Raw genomic sequence first — 20,181 nt, 5'->3', positions numbered from 1 at the left:
CACCAACAGCGGAACTTTCTCTTTAACCCTTCAAGAAATGAGAACTCCCCATCCCCCCACCTCCACTCCGCCTCGGGACTGAATTGTAACCGACCTGGATCCTTCGCATCTCCTCTGCTGTTACCTCCGCCCAGCCAGGTCACCAGCAAATTCTCCAGGCGAGAAAAAGATTTTTTAAAATGCACGTCTGAGAGGAATAAAACGTCTACAGGCAGGAACCGTCCAACAGGTGCTGCCCTGCAAACACCTGAACCCCGAAACTGACTTTCTGAGCGGGCCGAGTGGTTTTTAGCCAAACTGATATGTTTTTTTGGCTGTTGTTTCAGGGGCTTTTGGAGAAGGTAAATGCCCGCTCCCCTGGGCCTTGCCTTTTTCTCCCATCACTGAGTACCGAGTGCGTCTATGACTTGTTTACCTGGATGCAACCTATGTTGCTCCCAATCACCCCGCTCAGCGACCCGCGCGACCACGTGTCCTTAAATCAGAGCCCCGTGGACTCCGCTCGGGAACTACATTTCCCAGCGGCCCCCGCGCCCTTCGCAGGAAGGACGTCTGCGCACTAAGATACTCAGTTCCAAGTTTGGAGCTTTTAGCTGCCAGCCCTGGCCCATCATGTAGCTGCAGCACAGCCTTCCCTAACGTTGCAACTGGGGGAAAAATCACTTTCCAGTCTGTTTTGCAAGGTGTGCATTTCCATCTGGATTCCCTGAAAGTCCATCTGCTGCCTCGGTCAAGAGAAACTCCACTTGCATGAAGATTGCACGCCTGCAGCTTGCATCTTTGTTGCAAAACTAGCTACAGAAGAGAAGCAAGGCAAAGTCTTTTGTGCTCCCCTCCCCCATCAAAGGAAAGGGGAAAATGTCTCAGTCGAAAGGTAAGAGCCTATTTGCATTACTTGCAAAAATGCAAAGGGTTGTGCATGCATTTATGAATGCATGGATGCAATTTTCGCCTGGCGATTGCATTTTTAAGTTTGAGGTTTTCCACATCTCAGTTGCATTTCCTGTTTAGTATGTGTCTCTTTTTTTTTTTTTTTTTTTTTTTGCAGACACAGAGAGTTCCTGTAAGGCAGGGCTTGCAGTTCAGCTGTGCATTGACGTTATTTGCATTCTTCTGCTAGGATTACTGAGCTCTTTTTGCCTTTTGCACAGTCAGGAGAGATAGAGCAGGTTGGTAGCGTCTAAATGTGCAATGCTTTATATAATTGTAAAATTCTTTAGTATGCACACATATAATAGGTAATTTTACGTGCAACAGGAATACAAACTTTTAAAAAGTCTGTAGATGAAAATGAAAGGTAAAACTTGAGTTAAACTAGTAGGAAATTAATGTAATCTTATATTCCTTTGGGAATGAATTGTTGGTGCTAGTATTTAGTTAAATTTCCATTGGTATCATTTTGAACATTAAGCAACTTCTGATCTTTAAAGGAAGTAAAGGTGAATAATAGCATTTTAGAAAAAAGCAGACAAGAAGTCTTTCTCTTCCGAGATTTTGCACTTTACACCAATTCCTTATTGGTTCACAGTATTTAGAAGCAGCAATGAGGACATCGAGGTTTTATGTCTTCCCATTTGGGAGATGCTTTGCATCTCGAGGGAAAATACTGGGAGAAAAATTGTACTTTTAAGCATTACGCCAATGTGGGAGGACTGCACTGTTTCATTGACAACCATAATGAAATCTTTTAAGTGTGTAATTGCATATATTTAGTCAGCTGTAATAGGTCAGAAGTTCAGGGTTATGGTTGTTTTCTTTCTTTCTTTCTTTTTTTTTTTTCTTAAAAATATTCTTTTTACACAGTTGTATTTTGCAGGCGTAATGTCATGCTGGGGAGGGGATTAAAAATATAAAAACCCTGACATGGCATTAGAGAGCTGAGGAGGTGTTGTCAGGTGGCCCTAGGACTGTAAGTCACTTGTTTCAGAACAAATTGAGCATAGAGAAAGCATATGCCCTGTGAGAATGTATGGAAAGGAGAGGTGAGCTCAGCACAAGGTGAGTTAGGCTACCCAGGGCATTAGGTAAGTAAGATCCAGTGAAATTCAAGTGTCTCATCAGCGTTCTGCTACTTCTGGGAGAGTTGTTGTGTCACTTTTTAGTTCTACCTGATGGGAATCATACATCTCAGCCCCAGAAGGAAGTAATATATATTCTCAAGAATTCAAAGTAGGGCTCTTCTTTTCTTTGGCTATTAGGGGAAAAAATGGAAATCTGAAAAGCTAAGTAAGAGTGCCGAAGTACCTAGGAATTGGCATTATGAGCTGCCAATGTTCCTTAATATCGGGAAAACCGACAATCTTTTAATTGAGCATAGAAATAATAGCTTAGGAGGGCATTCCAGGCTTTGATGTATGAGAGAGATTGCATCTAGTTACTCTGTATTTGGTGTGCATTCACTCATTCATTCAGGTCAGTTTAATATATGAATAAATATATTATGAGATGTGTGTGTGTGTGTGTGTGTGTGTATGTGTGTTTGTAGTGCACAGGATTTGGGGACATACAAAAATATTTTACGTGTAGTTGTTTCCTTCAAGGAATTTACCATGTAGTTGGTGAAAGAAAGCACGTATGCAAATCACTGTGACATAAGATAATTGCATAGATAGTGAAGCAAAATGGTGCATTTGGAGTTTAGAGATGGCAGTGATCTCTCTGGGAGACAGGAAGGGGGTGCTCTAGTGATCTTATCTTTCAACCTTAGGGTTTAAACTCAGTCAGGTTTCTTTGTGCATTTTGGGGGGCTCACTCCTAAGGCGGCTCCCTCCTAGCAGAAGAAGTTGGGAAACTGAAAAACATATTAGCATGGCACTCTTCCATTAGGGGTGCCCCCATAGTAGATCAGGTACTGGGTGGTTCTTTACATTAATTCCCATTTATCCAAATAGTTTTCTTAATTGGGTCCCCTTTGGAAGGTGCATCTGGTGTGAACATGGGATTCCTGTCCAAAAGGAAAGTTTTTGATAGAAGGAAGTGTGTGATCATTTCAGAAATGGCAAAGACTTTTGGCCTGGGCTGTAAATGTGGAACTGGCCTAATTCAGCTGCGGTATTCTCAAATGGCCAAGACAGTGTTTTGTTTTTGTTTTTGTTTTTGTTTTTCTGCAGTACCAAACTTCTTTGTAATACTATAACCAAATGAAATGGGAGGAAAAGTGAAAGGTGGCTATAACCTCATAGTATTGAAGATTTTAACAACATGTTCAATTCAAGGACCTTTACGAACTTTCTAGATCACTATAATTCCGTTTTACAGACCTCTAATTTAAGGCACAGCAGAGGCAAAAGAATTACAGACTCCCTGGGAGCTGGAAGGACTGGGTTACTTCTTTCCAGCCTTACCAACAGTGAGATTCCGAGAAAGAATTTCTTAAAAAGAAATTTTGTTTTCCACAGTTGTAACTTTAGGTGGTATGCTTTTCAGCTTGTTTATATTAGCTATCTGGGGTTGAGCTGACATTTTTCAAATATTAAAGTGGTAGAATGCCTTTTGAGGAAATCTGAAATGTAAGTTAACAGGAAGGGCACCCAGAAGGTGCAGGAATTCCTGCACTTTACAGGAAGACAGGCTACAGGAAAAATGTGTCATCTACATTACCCGGGAAAGTAAAACTATTGTTATCAGCCATAATGATCTGAGGGAGGGAGGGTTGGGGGAGAGAGGTCTGGCATCCCCCAGTTCACCTGAAAATATACAAAGAGTTTGACTGTGTTACAAATGCACTTCTTCTCACTTCTCCTTCTATTCACCTTTAAAAAATATTAGTTTATCTTGGTTTAAAATAGTAATAGGTACATTGTGTCATGGGAACTGTGTATAAGGCATATAATTCAGAAGCATGTAGGAGAGTGACAGGCAAGGACTTAACCGTACTGTGGGCCCTTTGCTTCTGTAATTCATTCTACCCTGGGAAACGAAATGTGTAAATTTCTCATTCTGTAAATTCCTTTGTTAGGTTGCAGCAGAGGGACTTGTCATGCTTAGCCTGTAATCTGAGCCAGTATGTTTTATAACCTCGCACATCGCAGGACACAAAATCAGAATAGGTACCCTGGGTTTCCTGAGTTTGTTTTGCATCAGTGTGGCATTCATTACTTTACAACCTGCTGCAGGTCAGCTGCAGGGGCTTTCCGGGGGTCTCTTGGTGGTAATTTGATGCTGGAGCAAAGGGCTGAGATTCTCATTCCTTTGTTTTTCACAGATTAGTATCATTATAACTACCTTGCATTATTTTAAAGTCTGAAAGGTCTATAAGGGACGTTTTTAAAACTTAAAAGAAAAAAGTACATAAATAATACTCGTTTATTGTAGAAGCATTTGAAAATGTAGGGAAGAAAAATAAGAATCACTAGTTACCGCAGTATACATTTTGGCATATATCCTTTCGGACTTTTTTCTATTCTATATATATGTGAATATGAATAAATCCAAAATGTGTATAAAATTATTTAGTTGCCTTTTGTTTCACTTACCAATAATACTGTGAAATATTCCAAGTTAATATATTTCTACATTAATAATGTCTAATTCTAGTGTATTTATTTAAATAGGACATTAATGTTTATTAACTTTCAATATCATGAATATTGCTATGATAATCATCCCAGTTCATACATTATTACGTATACTGTGGTCTTAGACTAAATTCCAGGACACAGAACTACAAGTTATGGATATCTAATTCTTCCCCATGACCCATTCTTTTCTGCACCTTTTAAAAATAGCTTTTTTATTACTATAAAAACAATATATACTCATTGAAAAAAATTCAAGCTGAAGAGAAATTCATAATAAGAAAATACAAATTACTCAAAGTCACACCACCCACAGCTACCTACTGTGAACTCTTTAGTGACTCTTTGCGTTTGTACGTGCATATATATATTTGCATACGTGCTCTTTCACACACTATATATGATATTTTGCAAGTTGCTTCATACTCCATATATCTTCGACATCTTTCTATACTCATGCACATACAGTTTCCTCATTCTTTTTAGCAATTGCTCATTTTAATTTGTAAGAATGTAGCTGTTTCATCAATCTCCAACTGGACTTTCACAGAGTTCCACTTTTTTACAGCTATAAACAAAACTGCAAGGAATACCTTGAACACACACATTTTTGCACATTGGCCCAATTATCTCCTTAGGATGAATGAATTCCTAGAAGTGGAAGTGCTGAGCGAAGGGCAGGCATGGACGTGCTGCCCTCCAGAGTGCCTGCAACGAGTTCTTATTCTCACCAGTAATGTGTGGAAGTGCCCATTCTCTCCCCTTAAGCATCCTGCTAAATATTGCCAAATAACTCTTCAGAAAGGTTATACACACTACTATATAAAAAATAGATCATCAACAAGGACCTACTGTAGAGCACAGGGAACTCTACTCAATATTCTGTGATAACGTAAATGGGAAAAGAATTTGAAAAAGAATGGATATATGTGTATGTGTAACTGATTCACTTTGCTGTACACCTGAAACTAACACAACATTGTAAACCAACTATACTCCAATATAAAATAAAAACTAAAAAAAAATAAAAATAAAAAAAGAAAGGTTATGCTCACTTTCCTTCATCCTGGGTATAATAATTTGAAAACAATTTTTTGCCAATTTGATGAAAAGTAACAATATTTTACTATTATTTGCATTTCTTAGTGATAAAGAAGTTGAATTTTTCTCTTTTTTTGACATTTGTGTTTCATGTGTTTCTTTTTTTCCTCATAAAATGTATCTTTAAAAATTTAATTTGGGGATCAAATTATTTTCAAAGTTAGGCCAGAACATACCAAGATGGCAGAGCTTAGGTAATCATGGGTTGAAAGTTGGGCTCAGCTTTAATGCATCTAAACAATTTAATTCCCTGGTGAGTTCTCATTTTAATTTTAACCAAAATGTCTTAAGTAAACTTACACTTTATAAACTCATTTTGTTATACTAATTATACCTATCCAGATCTTATGAAAATAATAAGAAAAGTGTAATGATTTGATTTAAATTCCATCTGGAATTTACTAACTTCTGGACATTTCTGCATTTTCAGTTATCTCTACAGGCAAAAGTAGTTTTTCTTTGGTTTCATAAATAATTCTCACATAAGCACCTGGTTGTGTTATGTGCATTGTTGCAGAGTAATTATTATTATTATTTTTTCCTCTTCATGTGTAATGTCTAATCATAAAAAGTGGTTTACTTTACCAGATTTGTTAGAATAATTAAGGCAAGGGTCGACTTTGATGACCTCAGAAATTCTATCAAGTCAATCACACTTCACGTATTCTTAACATAGCCTTCCTTAGTAAACGCGCCCATGTATTTCACGTATTCTTAACATAGCCTTCCTTAGTAAACGCGCCCATGTATTTCACTTGTTCTTAACATAGCCTTCCTTAGTAAACGCGCCCATGTATCACGTATTCTTAACATAGCCTTCCTTAGTAAACGCGCCCATGTATTTCACGTATTCTTAACATAGCCTTCCTTAGTAAACGCGCCCATGTATTTCACTTGTTCTTAACATAGCCTTCCTTAGTAAACGCGCCCATGTCTGCATCTTGATATTAAGTAGTAGAATTTAGAGCTTTGAAAGGAGTTTTATAGTCTAATCATCTCATTTTACAAATGAGCAAACTGAAGCTTTGGAAGAAAGTGATTTGCCTGAAGACAGAACCATAGGTGGAACTCACATCTCCTGCTTCTCTGCCCCAATGTTCTTTTCACTAAATCACACACAAACACTAGTAATCCACACTTATAAAACTTTTTTTCCCCCAGAATCTTTAGTATATTTCACATTTTTTGTTTTGTTTGTTTTTGTGGGGAGCAGGCTGGTAAGGAAGGCTGACGTACAGTCAGCAGGGGTTCTTTTTCTGTGCCCAAGAAATGGTGATACATCAGTCATGGTGGTGGGGTTTCTTACCAATTTTCTGCCAAAGGATATTTTGCGAACGCTCTCATTTTAAGTCCCAATGCCTACACTATACAGCTGCAAGTTTTAACCACTGTAATTGTTGTTTGCCTTTTATGGACGATCTCTGAGAGCCCCTGCTGGGTAGCTCATATTTCTTCTTATACATCTTTGCAACTCTGCCTCTTTGAGCATTGAGCTTATAAATACTAGGTGCTCAATAAATGTCTGACAGTGAAAGTATTTTTCATCCGTGGAGATCTCTGTCATTTTGCCCCACATTTCATAAAAGGTGTGGGGTAGTTAAATCATACTGCAGTTTTCCTGTGCTTCCTTTCTTTGCATTAATATTTCCATTCTATCCTTGCTTGATTATTTGGAAGTTGCAAGAACAGCATAAAAAGCAACTTAACAATGGCTGAAGAAGTGTGATTTCTCCCGCCTAGGCCTTCTAAACAGATCTAAAGGTTGCATGATCCTTGGCTATTAACTCTTTTAAAACTATGCAGAACTAAGGTGGGTTGTCTGAAGGGTCCCGTGCGATAACTTAACAAGTTAAGGACTTAAGGACTGAAGTGAATTCCTCCACCCTGTGCTGGTTTTAGGAGCTGGTTTGTAAGTTACCTCTGCACTTGAGCCTCTGAAGCGTTGGGAGAGAGAACCTGAAAGTTTTTAACAGCTGGCTGCCCTATGACAAAACAGGGAACTCTGCATGGATAACCCCCCAATGAAACAACTTCCTTCCCGACCACCTACCACTGTCTCTGCCGCCCCCTCCACGCACCCTGCCCTCGGTTCTGTTTCTTACTCTGCTTCCTCAGATGGTCTTCCTTTCCTGAGCTGGTCCATAAGGTTTGGTACACGGTTCATAAAACCCCCTCTTTCTGCAGTTGAAAGGGTAGTCAGGTTATAACCTACACACGCAAAGTCTGTTACAAATCATCGTAATTTAGTCAACTCAGTTCTGAGTTGAAGCATTAAACAGGCTCTTGCTGAATCTCTCTTTGTCTGTTTTACTTTCTAGTCTGTATATCCCTCCTTAAGTCGGATCGGGGTCAGCCTTGGTTTTTCTGGTTTTTTTTCAGAGACAATTAGCTATAGATCTGATGCCATCACGACCCACACCCAGACACCCAGTTCTGTCACCATCACCATCATCATCACTTATTTTATGTCAGTCACTTTTCAGGTACTATGCTTTTGAACACATCACATAAATCCTAGGGGGACAGATACAGTTATCGTTAATTTACAGATGAAGAAGCTGAGGCTCAGGTGAGCTCACGAACTTGCCCACAGCTGGAGAGCCAGCAGGCAGCCCAGGCAGGATGCAAAGCCAGGCATGTTCGGCCATGGGGCCCAAGCTCATAACCGGGGCCCAGCAAACTACAGCCTGGGGGCCAAATCCAGCCCCTCTTGTTTTTAAGTACAGCCTGTGCGTGAAAATGATTTGCACATTTTCGAATGATAGGGAAAAGAATAACATTTCATGACACATGAAAATTATATAGAATTTGAAGTCAGTGTCTACAAATAAAGTTTTATTGGAACACAGCTCTGCTCATTCATTTACAGGTTGTCTAGGGCTGCTTTTGCCCCACGGTTGTACAGTCCAACAGTTGTGATGGAGATGGTATGTCCCGCAGGGCCCAAAACATTTACTCTCTGGCCCTTTTCAAAAAAGTTTGGTGCCCTTGCCCTTTTTGACTTTCCGCAATCACGTAATGACTCCTGGTCCGTATGACATTCCTCTTTGGCTTTAACTGGAAGTTGTTAACCTGGATAACTACTCGTCCATGACTCAGCCAGCGACCTCTGGGGCCCGGCCCACAGGAAACGTCTGAGTGGTGTTTCTCCTGGTTGTGAGATTGGCCGGCCATTGCTCATTTCCGCTCAGCGGAGCTACCCGTCTCCTTTGGCCCATCCTGGGGTCCTTTCCCCTCAGCTGCACTCTTCCTGTTTGCTTGACGTTTCTTGCCTTTCTTGCCCCTCCCGTTGAGAGGCTGTTCGTTAGTTCTTCTCCTGGTCCCTTCATCCTCCCCTTCTTCGTCCCATATTGTGTTTAAAACACAAATGAACTAGAAACACCTCTCACGCTACCACCATTGCCCGGCTTTGTTGATTCCTGCCACGACCCAGGTCAGAGGTGCCATGATGTCGTCTGTGTGGAATGAGGATGGAAGCCCCCCTTCATCGTAGGAGCCTCCCCCTCACCCAGACGGGTTTCCGGTTGTCACGTCCTACGAAGGCTAGAGCCGTTTTCTCACGTTAACTGCCCCAGCCCTGGGGACAGTTTTCTTTTGCGTACGAGTATCCTTTTGCTTCCGAGTCACTGATATTGTGGGGATTTAGCAGGGAAGGTCCTGGCACAGGTTCTGGAAATGAAGGGAGGGAAGGATGGGGATGGAGGCTACCTGAGGACAGAGTAGCTTTGGTAGGACGAGCCCAGATTTGTTCACCGCCTTCCAAATGAGGTCCGTTCAAGTCCCATACAAGGAGGTGCCGTCATTCCTACCATCTCAGGTGTCTGCACTGCTGGAGAGCCCTTCTCTGTGCCGGATACCGCGCTTAGTGACGCACGTGAGTTATCTCATTCTCCCCTCACCAGGGCCCGATGAGGTGATGCCGCATTTTGTATATGAGCAATCTGAGGCCAGAGGTTAAGTGTCGAGGTTGATCGTGGCAGAGCAGTTGCTTTAATCAAGGTCTGTGTGAGCCCAGTGCCTGAGCTCCTGGCTACTCCACTTGAGGTGTCACTCCATAATAAATGTCTGAACCCATTTCCCAAAAGACATGGTTGGAGATGGAAAACATGAATGGATGCCATGGGAACTTGTGCATACCAGGGCCAGGTATGGTAATTAGGAGGGGCTGACCTGTGTCTACCTATACATGGGTGCCTTTCCACTTGTTCCTTTAAGCCTCTGTTGATCATAGAATATTGAGCCGGACTCATTCTGAGTTTTAAGCTTGAGTTCCAAGTACAAACTGCCCATTGGTTAAAGGAAGCTGGTTACAACTGGTCTACTGGTAGATACCGGTGTGTACAGACAGGAGGTTTATGTTAAACCTCAGTAATGAATGTTGATTCCATTAGCTCTCTGAGAGGCTGTAACTAAGCAGATCTAAACTTTATGTGTATCTCTGCACATCCAAGTTGAATTGTTTTAAAACAGTAATGAGAACATGGCCCATTTGGCAATATACCTGCGTAGAGGAACAAGCCTTTTTGGCTTTGTGATTTCCTTTCTTCTTGGTTTTTTTTTTTTTTTTTTTTTTTTGCGGTACGCGGGCCTCTCCCTGCTGTGGCCTCTCGCGTTGCGGAGCACAGGCTCTGGACGCGCAGGCTCAGCGGCCATGGCTCACGGGCCCAGCCGCTCCGCGGCACGTGGGATCCTCCCAGACCGGGGCACGAACCCGTGTCCCCTGCATCGGCAGGCGGACTCTCAATCACTGCGCCACCAGGGAAGCCCTTGGTTATTTCTATGTAAAGGTAACAAGTGCAGTTTCCTTGGAACTGGGCCTGAACCCTCATCTTCACTGTTTCCCTCTTCCCTGGACAGAGTGGACGAAACCGGAATCACGTCTTTTTTGCGGTACAGGAAACGGGGGTTTCGGGATGAGTTTTCTCTCTTAAAGCGGTGAGCCCTCTGCCAGCTGTCTCTCGAGCCCAGCACAGCAGCGGGCGCCTGTGCGTGATTCCCTCCCTTGATCCCTCACAGAAGCCATGGGAGTAGGTGGCCTGGGTGTTGAGTGACGAGTTATTTATTCCCCTCCTCCATCCTCCCTCCTCCAGTCCCGCATGGGAGGGATGAGTTTGAGATAAGGGAGAGGCTAGAGTCTGGAGAACCAGTGGGGACAGAGTGGCAAAGAGTCTGGGAATTACTCTGTAGTGAATGTGCAGAGACAGCCTTTCTGTGATATCTGAAATCTTTATAGCCATTTTCTCCCCACTTTACTTACTCCTTCCTGTGCCCCAAACTTCTTAGCCATTGAAAAAAATAACCCCAAAGACTCCAAACACATCTAAAGAGAGAACGTGGATAAAGGGCCCGTCCGTATCAGTTCAACAAATAACTTTTTACTGATTGCCATGTTTAAGACACTGTGCTAGGTGGAACTAAATAAAAATGCGTGCTGCTCTACTTCCCCGCTTACGAGCTCTGAGCCTTGGAAAAGCTACTTGACTTCTAGCTTCAGTTTCCCGACCTGCTAAATGGAGAGACGGATACTCATTCGCGGGATCGTTATAACGATGAAGCAAGGCTGTGCATGGAAGGTGCTTTGGCCAGTGCTTGGCATTCATTTGTTCAGGAACTACTTATCGAGAGCTCTTCTGGGTTTGAGGCACTGAGCTATAGTAAGCTCGCCGTAAGCATAACTTTGCTTTACTCTTTCTTTCCCTCTAGCCTTTAAGGAGCTTAGAGTCTAACAGGAGGTAAGATTGCACAGAAATGTACAGAATACAAGCTAGAATCCGAGATATGCTTAGAATAGATACTATGGGTTAGAAAGCCCCGCAGGTGAGGGGAATCGGGAAAATTTTTTACAGCGAGCGTGCAAGTATCAATATGACTTTCAGAGCTCTTGAGGAAACGGTGTCCTAGATCCAAAGTAAATATGGAGACGGATCTTGACTTCAAGTAGAATAACCAGTCCAATGTTGATAGAGGCAGAACAATTCCTCAGAAGAATAAAGAAGAGAAGATGCCCTAGGAAAAGCTCTGGAGCTTCAGAGACCTTATGTGTGTTTTCTAAGAACTTCCTTTTCTTAGCAGGCTCAACACGGTTTTATCACTTATGATCACAGTAGGTTAATAAATGGAACATGTCATATCTCGTACTTCTAGGTGTTTTTTTTTTTTTTTTTTTCTGGATTGTGGAAACTCCAGGAAATCTAGAGGTTAATAGTTAAACAAGTATATCAACTGGGTTTATAGGCACACCGTAATTATATAAGCAAGCTGTTGGTTCAATAGTCAGCGTCTACCTAGGTCAGGGGATACTTTCCAGAGCATGGCCACAGCTGTAATTTTCATTTTTTATAACCTGCCAACCTGCCTTTTCCACTTCTTAGCTCCTTTTCTCTTTTCTAGACTTAGCCGAAGTCAGTTGAAAAGAAGGAAAACTGCACTTCTGAATTCTCATTGTACTTGTACCTGAAGAGAAGTGCTCCAGAAAGTTCTTTGTTTTACCAAACTTACTTTCTCAAGCATGATACCGGGTACTGGCAAGGGAGTTCATACATTTTTGTGTGTATTTTTAATTTCCGAAAAATTCCATTTAAAAGGTGAACAGATTTAATACAATTGATATTTTAATACAATTGTTAGATTAAATCTGTGTTTCTTTCATTATCTTGGTTTCAAAAACACAGTGACCTACAGCTCTGGAGCTCACAATAGGCTGTTTCTCAGTGTAGCTATACTAAGTCACCTTTTTCTCCTTGGTGACTTCATTCAGCTCAGGGTCCGGAGAGTGGACTGGGTGGGTGGGCTGAATCACTCCCCAGTCTGAGTCAGGAAAGCCATGGGGCAGTTTTTGCCTCACCTTGCTGGGCAGTTAAAGGGAACATACAATTGGCCAGGGGGCTAGGACCGACCTGCCAATTCTGTCATCTCCTTCAAGTGGCTTGCTAAGTCTCCTTGCTTGGGACTTCGTTCCTGAATGAGCTCCTATTTTTATAGGTAAATTAGGGGGGGAAATGCAGATTTAGTTCTGGAATTGATTTAAGAATGAGATTGAGAAATTTTGATACACTACAGTTAGGATGACTTTTTCCGTCTTAAATTTCAATCTTTCTTTTCTGGTGTGACCTGTCCTTAGGCAAGACCGACAGCAAGTCAGTGTTGGCGGGGCAGGGGGTGGGGTAGATGCGTGAGATTGTGTGTCGGGGGCAGAGGACCATATATTTCTTGGTTGAATTTAACAAGCGTTGTTGAACAATTATATAAATAACCTGCACCTTGCGCTGTGCTCAGTGACTACAAAGGTGCATAGAATTCCATCTCTACCCTCAAGAGGCTCCCTGTCTAGGAGGATGTGTTGGTTTGCTAGGGCTGCCATAACAAAGTACCGCAAAGTGGGTGCCTTGCACAACAGGAACTTGTTGTCTCACAGTCCTGGGGGCGAGAAGTCTGAGCTCAAGGTGGCCGCAGGGTAGATTCCTTCTGAGGTCTGTGAGGGGGAGCCTGCTCCGTGCTTTCCTCCTAGCTTCTGGGGCTTTGCAGGTGATCTTTGGCATTTCTTGGCTTGTAGAAGCATTGCCCAGACCTTTGCCTCCATCGTTACACGGCCTTCTCCCAGTGTGTGTGCCATCGCCTAACTTCTCCTTTTCATAAGGGCACCAGTCCTATTGGATTAGGGACCCACCCTAATCCTGTATGACCTCATCTTAATGATATATGCAAGCACCCTATTTCTAAGTAAGACAAATTCTCGCATTCTGGGGCGCTGGAGGTTAAGTCTTCAAGTTAGGACTTTGGGGGAGGGGACAGAGTTCAACCCATAGCACGAGAAGCTGAGCACGTCAGCAGGTTAACGCTCCTGTGTGTGATACGCGTGTAGTTTTGGTACAGGGTGCGGCTGGGGTACGGGTTACCGCCTGTGGGTAGAGGGAGGACATTAACTTGGCCAAATGGAACTTTCGGTGCAGTGCTTCTCGGGAGAATAAGCAAGAAAAACAGGAGACTTGCCGTCTGGTCCTTGAGCACACTACCGGCTCTTCTGATTTTCTGTTGTTAGTGAGAGACTGGATGCTTCTAAAGCTGGTGGGCGGCGGGAAGGGGGGTCGTTAAGTTCACACACACACACACACATACACACACACGCACACACATACGTGCTGTTGCTGTCTTGATTCCCAAACTTAATTAGTGTTTGCTGGTGAACCGTCCGTGGCTGTCACATGCCCCTTCCGTGCACATATACGGAGGCCTTTCCCTTTGTAACAAATGGTTCCAGTCCTAATGGAACAAAGCTTAAGAGGGAATGGCCGTGAGTAAGAACCGAGGATCTGTAGCCAGGAAAAGCTTATTTTTAGAAAAGGCCTGTAAGCCTTAGAAAAAAAAAAAAAAGTACTACTCGAGTGTTACCAAGCTCTTCCAATATTGATTATTAACCACAGGTCTTTTCAACTTGCGTGCCTTACGTATTCGTGTTAATAGGTAGCTTTATTTTATGCGGCCTGAGTATGTTTAGCATAAAATTCTGAATAAAAGTACCCACATCAGCTTCAGGAAGAGGGGACAGTAAGGGATGAAACTGTCAGGATGTGTTACGTGGGGTGGTCAGGGGTAAGGTCAGTGGGAAGGAACTTTCCCAGCTTAGGACATCGGTCATCGTCGGTCAGGGTATTGATGGCCGCATCCTCCAAGTGCGCGGCCAGGTGGGCAACCCAGAACAGGCCACAGGAAGGTAAGGCATCCCTCAGAGCTGGGTGGGTGGTCCCGGGGCAGGTGATCCAAACAGCAAGAGAACAGGTGGGCAAGCAGTAGTGAGGCAGAAAGTCAAGAATGAGGTGAGCCAGCATGGAAGAGGAATAAAGAAGTCATCAGCGGGGAGGTCAGCTGGAAAGTGGGGATCAGAGGGTGAAGGGGTCCGCACCCAGGGTGCAGAAGCCAGGTGTGAATGCGAGTTTTTATTCCACATTGCATTAAGAGACAAGTATCCACCTCACCTGTTTCCTGCAGCTTCGGATGCAGTCTCTGTTCACCTGCCTGTGGTGTGATGCTGCCTAGGGTGTATGGATATGAGGAAAAGCAGCAACAGAAACTAGCTTGGGCTTGTTTAAAGCGAGCCCAGACGTATCTCCTTGCTGAGCACCTGCACACAGCTCTCCAAGTGGGACCCGCAGAGTCAGAGGAAAAGAGGAAGGAGTGAAGCAGCTGGGTGGTCAGACCACTGGTTTTAGGACTAAAACCAGCCTCTGATTTTCCGTCTCAGATTCGGAGGTGAATACGGTCTCATGTGGAAAAGCAGCCCTGACTTCTAGACTTTCAATTCCAAGGCAAAGCTGGGAAGGAGCAATGAAACTTCTAGAGGAAAGTGTGTGCTGCTTTTCTGTTTTAAAAAGGGTATTGACCGGGGGAGGGGGGGCACCTGAAACTAATATAATATATGTTAATTATAATTCGATTAAAAAAAGTATATCAGGGGATGCAGAGTCTTTGCGAAAGCAGTTGGGCAGTGTCGAGAACCTGGACAATTTCGTTCCCGTTTATGAGACTCTGTCCTAAACAGCGAGTGATTTTGGAGTGCCTACTCTGTGCAAGGCTTGGTGATAAGCACTAAACTTACTAGGGCGGATCTTCATAAAAACCTGAGAGGTAGGTAAAATTATCCCCATTTTACAAAGGAGGAAATTGGAACTTGGGTTAATAACTTGCCCAGAAGCATACAGTTAGTGGTTTGCAGAGCTGGGATTTGAGTCTAGTTCATTGAAATCCCAAAGTTCATGTTTTTCACTATGTAACTGTCACGTTGCATGATAATAAGGGAAGAGCTGAAGTTACAGATGCCTACCTGATGTAATAGGTGATGAGGGTGGACGAAACCACTAACGGAAAGGTGCTTATGACCTGGGAAGAGTGTATACAGTATACAGGCAGAGTGATCACAGGGATGTGCATGCGTTTGTGTATTTGTGTGTGTTCTGCTTTCCCTCCATAAAAGAGTCTTTATGGACGAGAATTTTATTGAGTCCAGCTGCAGGAGGCGCAGCAGAACCTGGAGGAACTGAGAAAGGCATCTTCTGACTCCTTTCTCTCTCCCTTTGCAGGGGCCTCGTTCTGCTTTTCTAGAAGAGTCTTTGCTCTTTTCCCCTGCAGACCAGGCTTTGTCACCTTGTCAGTGTGCACATGGTGCAGAAGAGCCACTAGCCCTGCATCTGTGTGACTTTGTACTTGAGTACCCACCATTTTTTGACTAGTTACAGTCTCTGGTCTGAGATCAAAATCTCTATTTTGCAAAAGAAAAAATAATTCTGACGGTGAGTGGGTGCTGGACTGACTGGATCTGAGTCAGGTGTCCATATACACCAGGAGCACGAGGGTGAAACACGTGGCCCGCTGCCCACCTAGAGGGGCTGTGGGAACAGGTCACTGGAGTACGGGCGTAAGTGAGACAAACGGATTGACATAATAAACCAGGAAATACATGAAAAAATGAAAACAGCGAATACGGCTGCTTAGCCTTCAACCTGAATGAACCTTTGACAGTATTGTGACCTGTGGCATTTTACATTTGCGTAATATTTTAAAAATTCGCATACTGTTAATGATGAAGAACTTAATTATTAAGGAAGGAGCTGTGTCTACTCATAGTCCCTCATATTCTCTGTGAGTGGAAGAGACTCAGACCATATACACCATCATTTGCCTTTATAAGGAGGTCACTTGAGCAGTGAAAAGAGCAGTAATACCATCTGGTGAACAAACGGAGTCAATGCCCTGGAACTGGAAAACAACACAGAAAAGGCGCCCTGGTGCTCTCGAATGGCTGAGCGATAAATACATGATTAACTTTCTGCTGATGTGACAGTTGCCCAAGTATCTCGGTACAAAGAGTCTGGGCGGTAGACAGATACCTGGCAAAACGTAAAGAGTTTAGAAACGTGGGATGTTACATCTAGCGGGGACCCTAGAAATCATGTAGGCCAAGCACTTCATTTTATAGGCAAAGCAGTCATGACCAAGAGGGATTAAGTCACTGGGCGATCCAAGGTGATAGTGGGTTAGGTCGGGAAGACAAATCTCCTGACACTCACCTGGGCTGTTGCTGACACCCCAGGCATCCTGATGCTAGGCCACGCTTCGGCTCTCCGGGAAGCCCTTATGCTCATCCTATAGAGGCAGAAACTACCTAACCCTTGAGGCCTAAAGATAAAAAATAAAGGAGCGCGCCAGGCCCAGGAAGTGAGGACCTCCGTTTATTCAGCCGGTCATCAGATGATTGAATGGGTCTGTTCACCCCCGCACGCAGTCAGTCATGCATTTATTCGTTCCCTGACCACTTATTGGATGCTCTTGGTGTGGTTCACGGCTGGGTGCCAGGGAGGGTGCAGAGAGATGATTCCTACTTGCAAGAGGCTCACGTTCTAATCTAATGAGGGACAGGCGTGTGTACCACCGTTTGTGACTTAATGAGAGCTCAGAGGAAAGGTTGAGCGACTGCTTAGATCTTGGAAAGGGCATGGGAGACCTGGAGATTGGGTGGGCGTGGGGAGGGTGAGGAGACGCAGCTCTGGTCGGAGGGGCAGTGTGTGCAGTCGTGAGCGTCCAGGGAATCCTAAAGCCTCGTGTGGCTGCACCGAAGGGGGTCACCTAGCAGGGCAGCGAGCTGAGGGAGGAGGAAAGGCAGGGCCCGAGGTAGGGAAGGCCTTGCAACTTGGGAGCCGCGCACTGCCGGACTCAAATCCGCAGTATGGAGTCCTGCTGAGAGAGGGCTTCTTCCAGCAGCTCGCTGAATACAATTTTCTGTCTTTTAGACTCAACTCTGCGTCTCTGTCCCTTGGCAACAGGTTTTGTTAATATCCTGAGCTGGGTTTAAAGTGGAGAAGCCAAATTGGCCATGAAAAGCTTTCCTTTGGCAAGTCTACGACTAACTTTCTCTATCAGTTAGGAAAAAAAAAAAAGATAGCGAGCTTTATGGGAAGGAGTTTGTGAGGGCTGATGAGTATTGGTAGTTTTCTCTCACTGCCATTTGATAACTCAACTCATAATGACACTTTGTTGGCGGTTCACCAGCTCGCGCTCGCCTCTGCACCAGGGCATGCCCGGAGGCCTGATTCTACGGTTTTTGTTCATAGGAGCATGTCTCCCACCCTGCTGTTTTTAGTTTTTAGCTAATGAACTTGACATTCCTGCCTGCTAAGCCCCGGGGAGACTGTCTGCTTACCCCATTCGCTTTCCTCCGTGAGGGCAGGCAAGTGCTACTCGCATCTGAGGACCTGCCATTCTGGGTTTTACCGACGGAAACCCCAGCCTCGGTTCTAGAGCCTGAGATTCCAACCATCCGGACCTCTGGAGGTGGGTCCTGATCTCTGAAAAAGGGAAACTGCTCCATGGGTCCCAGTGTCTTAACAAAAGTGCTAGAGGGAGCACCTAGGAAGTGGAAAATCAAACCTAAGATGGTTTCTTCCAAATTTCACGAGCAGTTAATATTATTTTTGTGTTACTTTCAACTTGCTTCTTTTTTTAACTCCAAATTTCCAAAGTCTACATCCACAGCGTTGCATAGTTCTTAGCAACAAACTTAGCAACAAATCAGAGGAAAAAAATGAACCAGTTTTCTGTATTTTTTCACTAGATGTGTAATCTCATCTATTTCCTCTTACCTCCCTGGGGCTTGGTTTCATCTTGTTGTAACTAGATGGTCGCTAATTCTGTTGTTTTAAAGAAATGACTAATTTGATTGGGAAGATACATTAAGGCCGAAACGTGCAGAGAATACAGAGAGATGGTGCAAATTCAGAAGTGTGAAATTAAGGCAGGTGCACCCTAGTGGGTGAGGTATCAATATTTCAGACATTTCACCCTTCCTCTACTCCATTTGGGCTCAAGGAAATCACCCATGCTTTTACTGTTTGTGGTAGAAGTTTGGGAGAAATTAACTACTTAAACAATACTCTAATAGTAACCTGAATTTATATGTAACTGGACTCATTTGTTTTCCAAACTGCATTTATCCATTTTAAACGCCTCTGAGAATAAAAGATAAATATGATCCTGCAATCCCACTCCTGGGCATATATCTGGAGAAAACTCTAATTTGAAAAAATACATGCACCCCAGTGTTCATGGCAACACAATAACCAAGACATGGAAGCAACCTAAGTATCCATCGACAGATGAATGGTTAAAGAAGAGGTGGTACATGTGTACAGTGGAATATTACTCAGCCATAAAAAAGAATGAAATAATGCCATTTGCAGCAACATGGATGGACCTAGAAATTATCATACTAAGTGAAGTAAGTCCGACAGAGAAAGACAAATATCATATGATAACACTTATATGTGGAATCTAAAAAAATGATACAAGTGAACTTATTTACAAAACAGAAACAGACTCACAGACATAGAAAACAAACTTATGGTCACCAAAGGGGAAAGGGGCGGGAAGGATCAATCAGGAGCTTGGGATTAACGTATACACACTACTAGATATAAAACAGATAAACAACAGTGTCCTACTGTATAGCACAGGGAACTATATTCAATATCTTGTAATAGCCTATAATGGAAAAGAATCTGAAAAAGGATATATATGTGTTTATACATATATATGTATAACTGAATCCCTTTGCTGTACACCAGAAACTAACAACGTTGTCAATTAACTATACTTCAATTAAACAAAAAAAGAAAAACATAAATAGTGGAGATGGAGGAAGAACTTAGTTTTTCATATAAATTGTAAATGCAAGAGTATATGACCAAGAAAGGTAAGGAAGTCTTTAAAATAAAGGACAGACTCAGCTTTATGGATTGTTTTAGATCTGAGGTTCCTAAAAGTTAAAAAAAACCTAAAATGTATTTTCAATCATTTGGAATTGATTTAAAAACAAGATACACGTGCTGCCAAGGGCGTTAGCTTGTTAGACTGCAAACGGCACTTTGTAAGAAGTACAGCTGTCGCATTTTCTGTCCTTTGTGGAGAGATAGCCTCGGGAAGATAGCAAGTTTGCAAATTAACAGATCTCATCGCAATTCCATCCTTCTTCCCTGGAGCTTCCGCTACCCCAACTCCACCGCCCCCGCCCCCGCAAGAGCACAATCCTGTGGTTCTCTTGATTCATAGAACACTTTTTCCTTTTTCTCACTGTTGGATATGCTAGTTATCAGGCAGGTTTAAAATGAGAATCAATGAAGAAATGCTGTCATTTTAAAAACTGTATAATAGGGGCTTCCCTGGTGGCGCAGTGGTTGAGGGTCCGCCTGCCGATGCAGCGGACGCGGGTTTGTGCCCCGGTCCGGGAAGATCCCACGTGCCGCGGAGGGGCAGGGCCCGGGAGCCATGGCCGCTGGGCCTGCGCGTCCGGAGCCTGTGCTCCGCAACGGGAGAGGCCACAACAGTGAGAGGCCCGCGTACCGCAAAACAAAAAACAACAAAAAAAAACTGTATAATAATGACTCTACAGTAAATATTCTGCATACTTTTTTTTTTTTGCAAAAATAACTGGATGGGGGCTTTTGCTCCAGTTAATTATAGACTGGAAAGACTTGTAAAAAACACTTTTCTTTCTTGTTTTCTAGTTTATCCTCAGAGC

General features: G+C 43.3%; 1 protein-coding gene across 3 annotated transcripts in view; it reads left to right on the top strand.

The window, feature by feature from the left end:
* Positions 1 to 619: 619 nt before the first annotated feature.
* Positions 620 to 20,181, top strand: part of MAP2K6 (mitogen-activated protein kinase kinase 6) — a 132,285-nt gene continuing 112,723 nt past the window's right edge. For all 3 annotated transcript variants that reach the window (XM_060134547.1, XM_060134546.1, XM_060134545.1), the window contains exon 1: positions 620 to 874. In XM_060134547.1, coding sequence (XP_059990530.1) covers positions 859 to 874 — 16 coding nt within the window. In that variant the 5' untranslated portion in view covers positions 620 to 858. The remainder of the gene's footprint in view (positions 875 to 20,181) is intronic.

This window comes from Lagenorhynchus albirostris, chromosome 20 (assembly GCF_949774975.1).
Source record: "Lagenorhynchus albirostris chromosome 20, mLagAlb1.1, whole genome shotgun sequence".
Taxonomy (NCBI): Eukaryota; Metazoa; Chordata; class Mammalia; order Artiodactyla; family Delphinidae; genus Lagenorhynchus; species Lagenorhynchus albirostris.
Note: the sequence above shows the minus strand (reverse complement) of the source record. Positions and strands in the feature narration are given on the sequence as shown.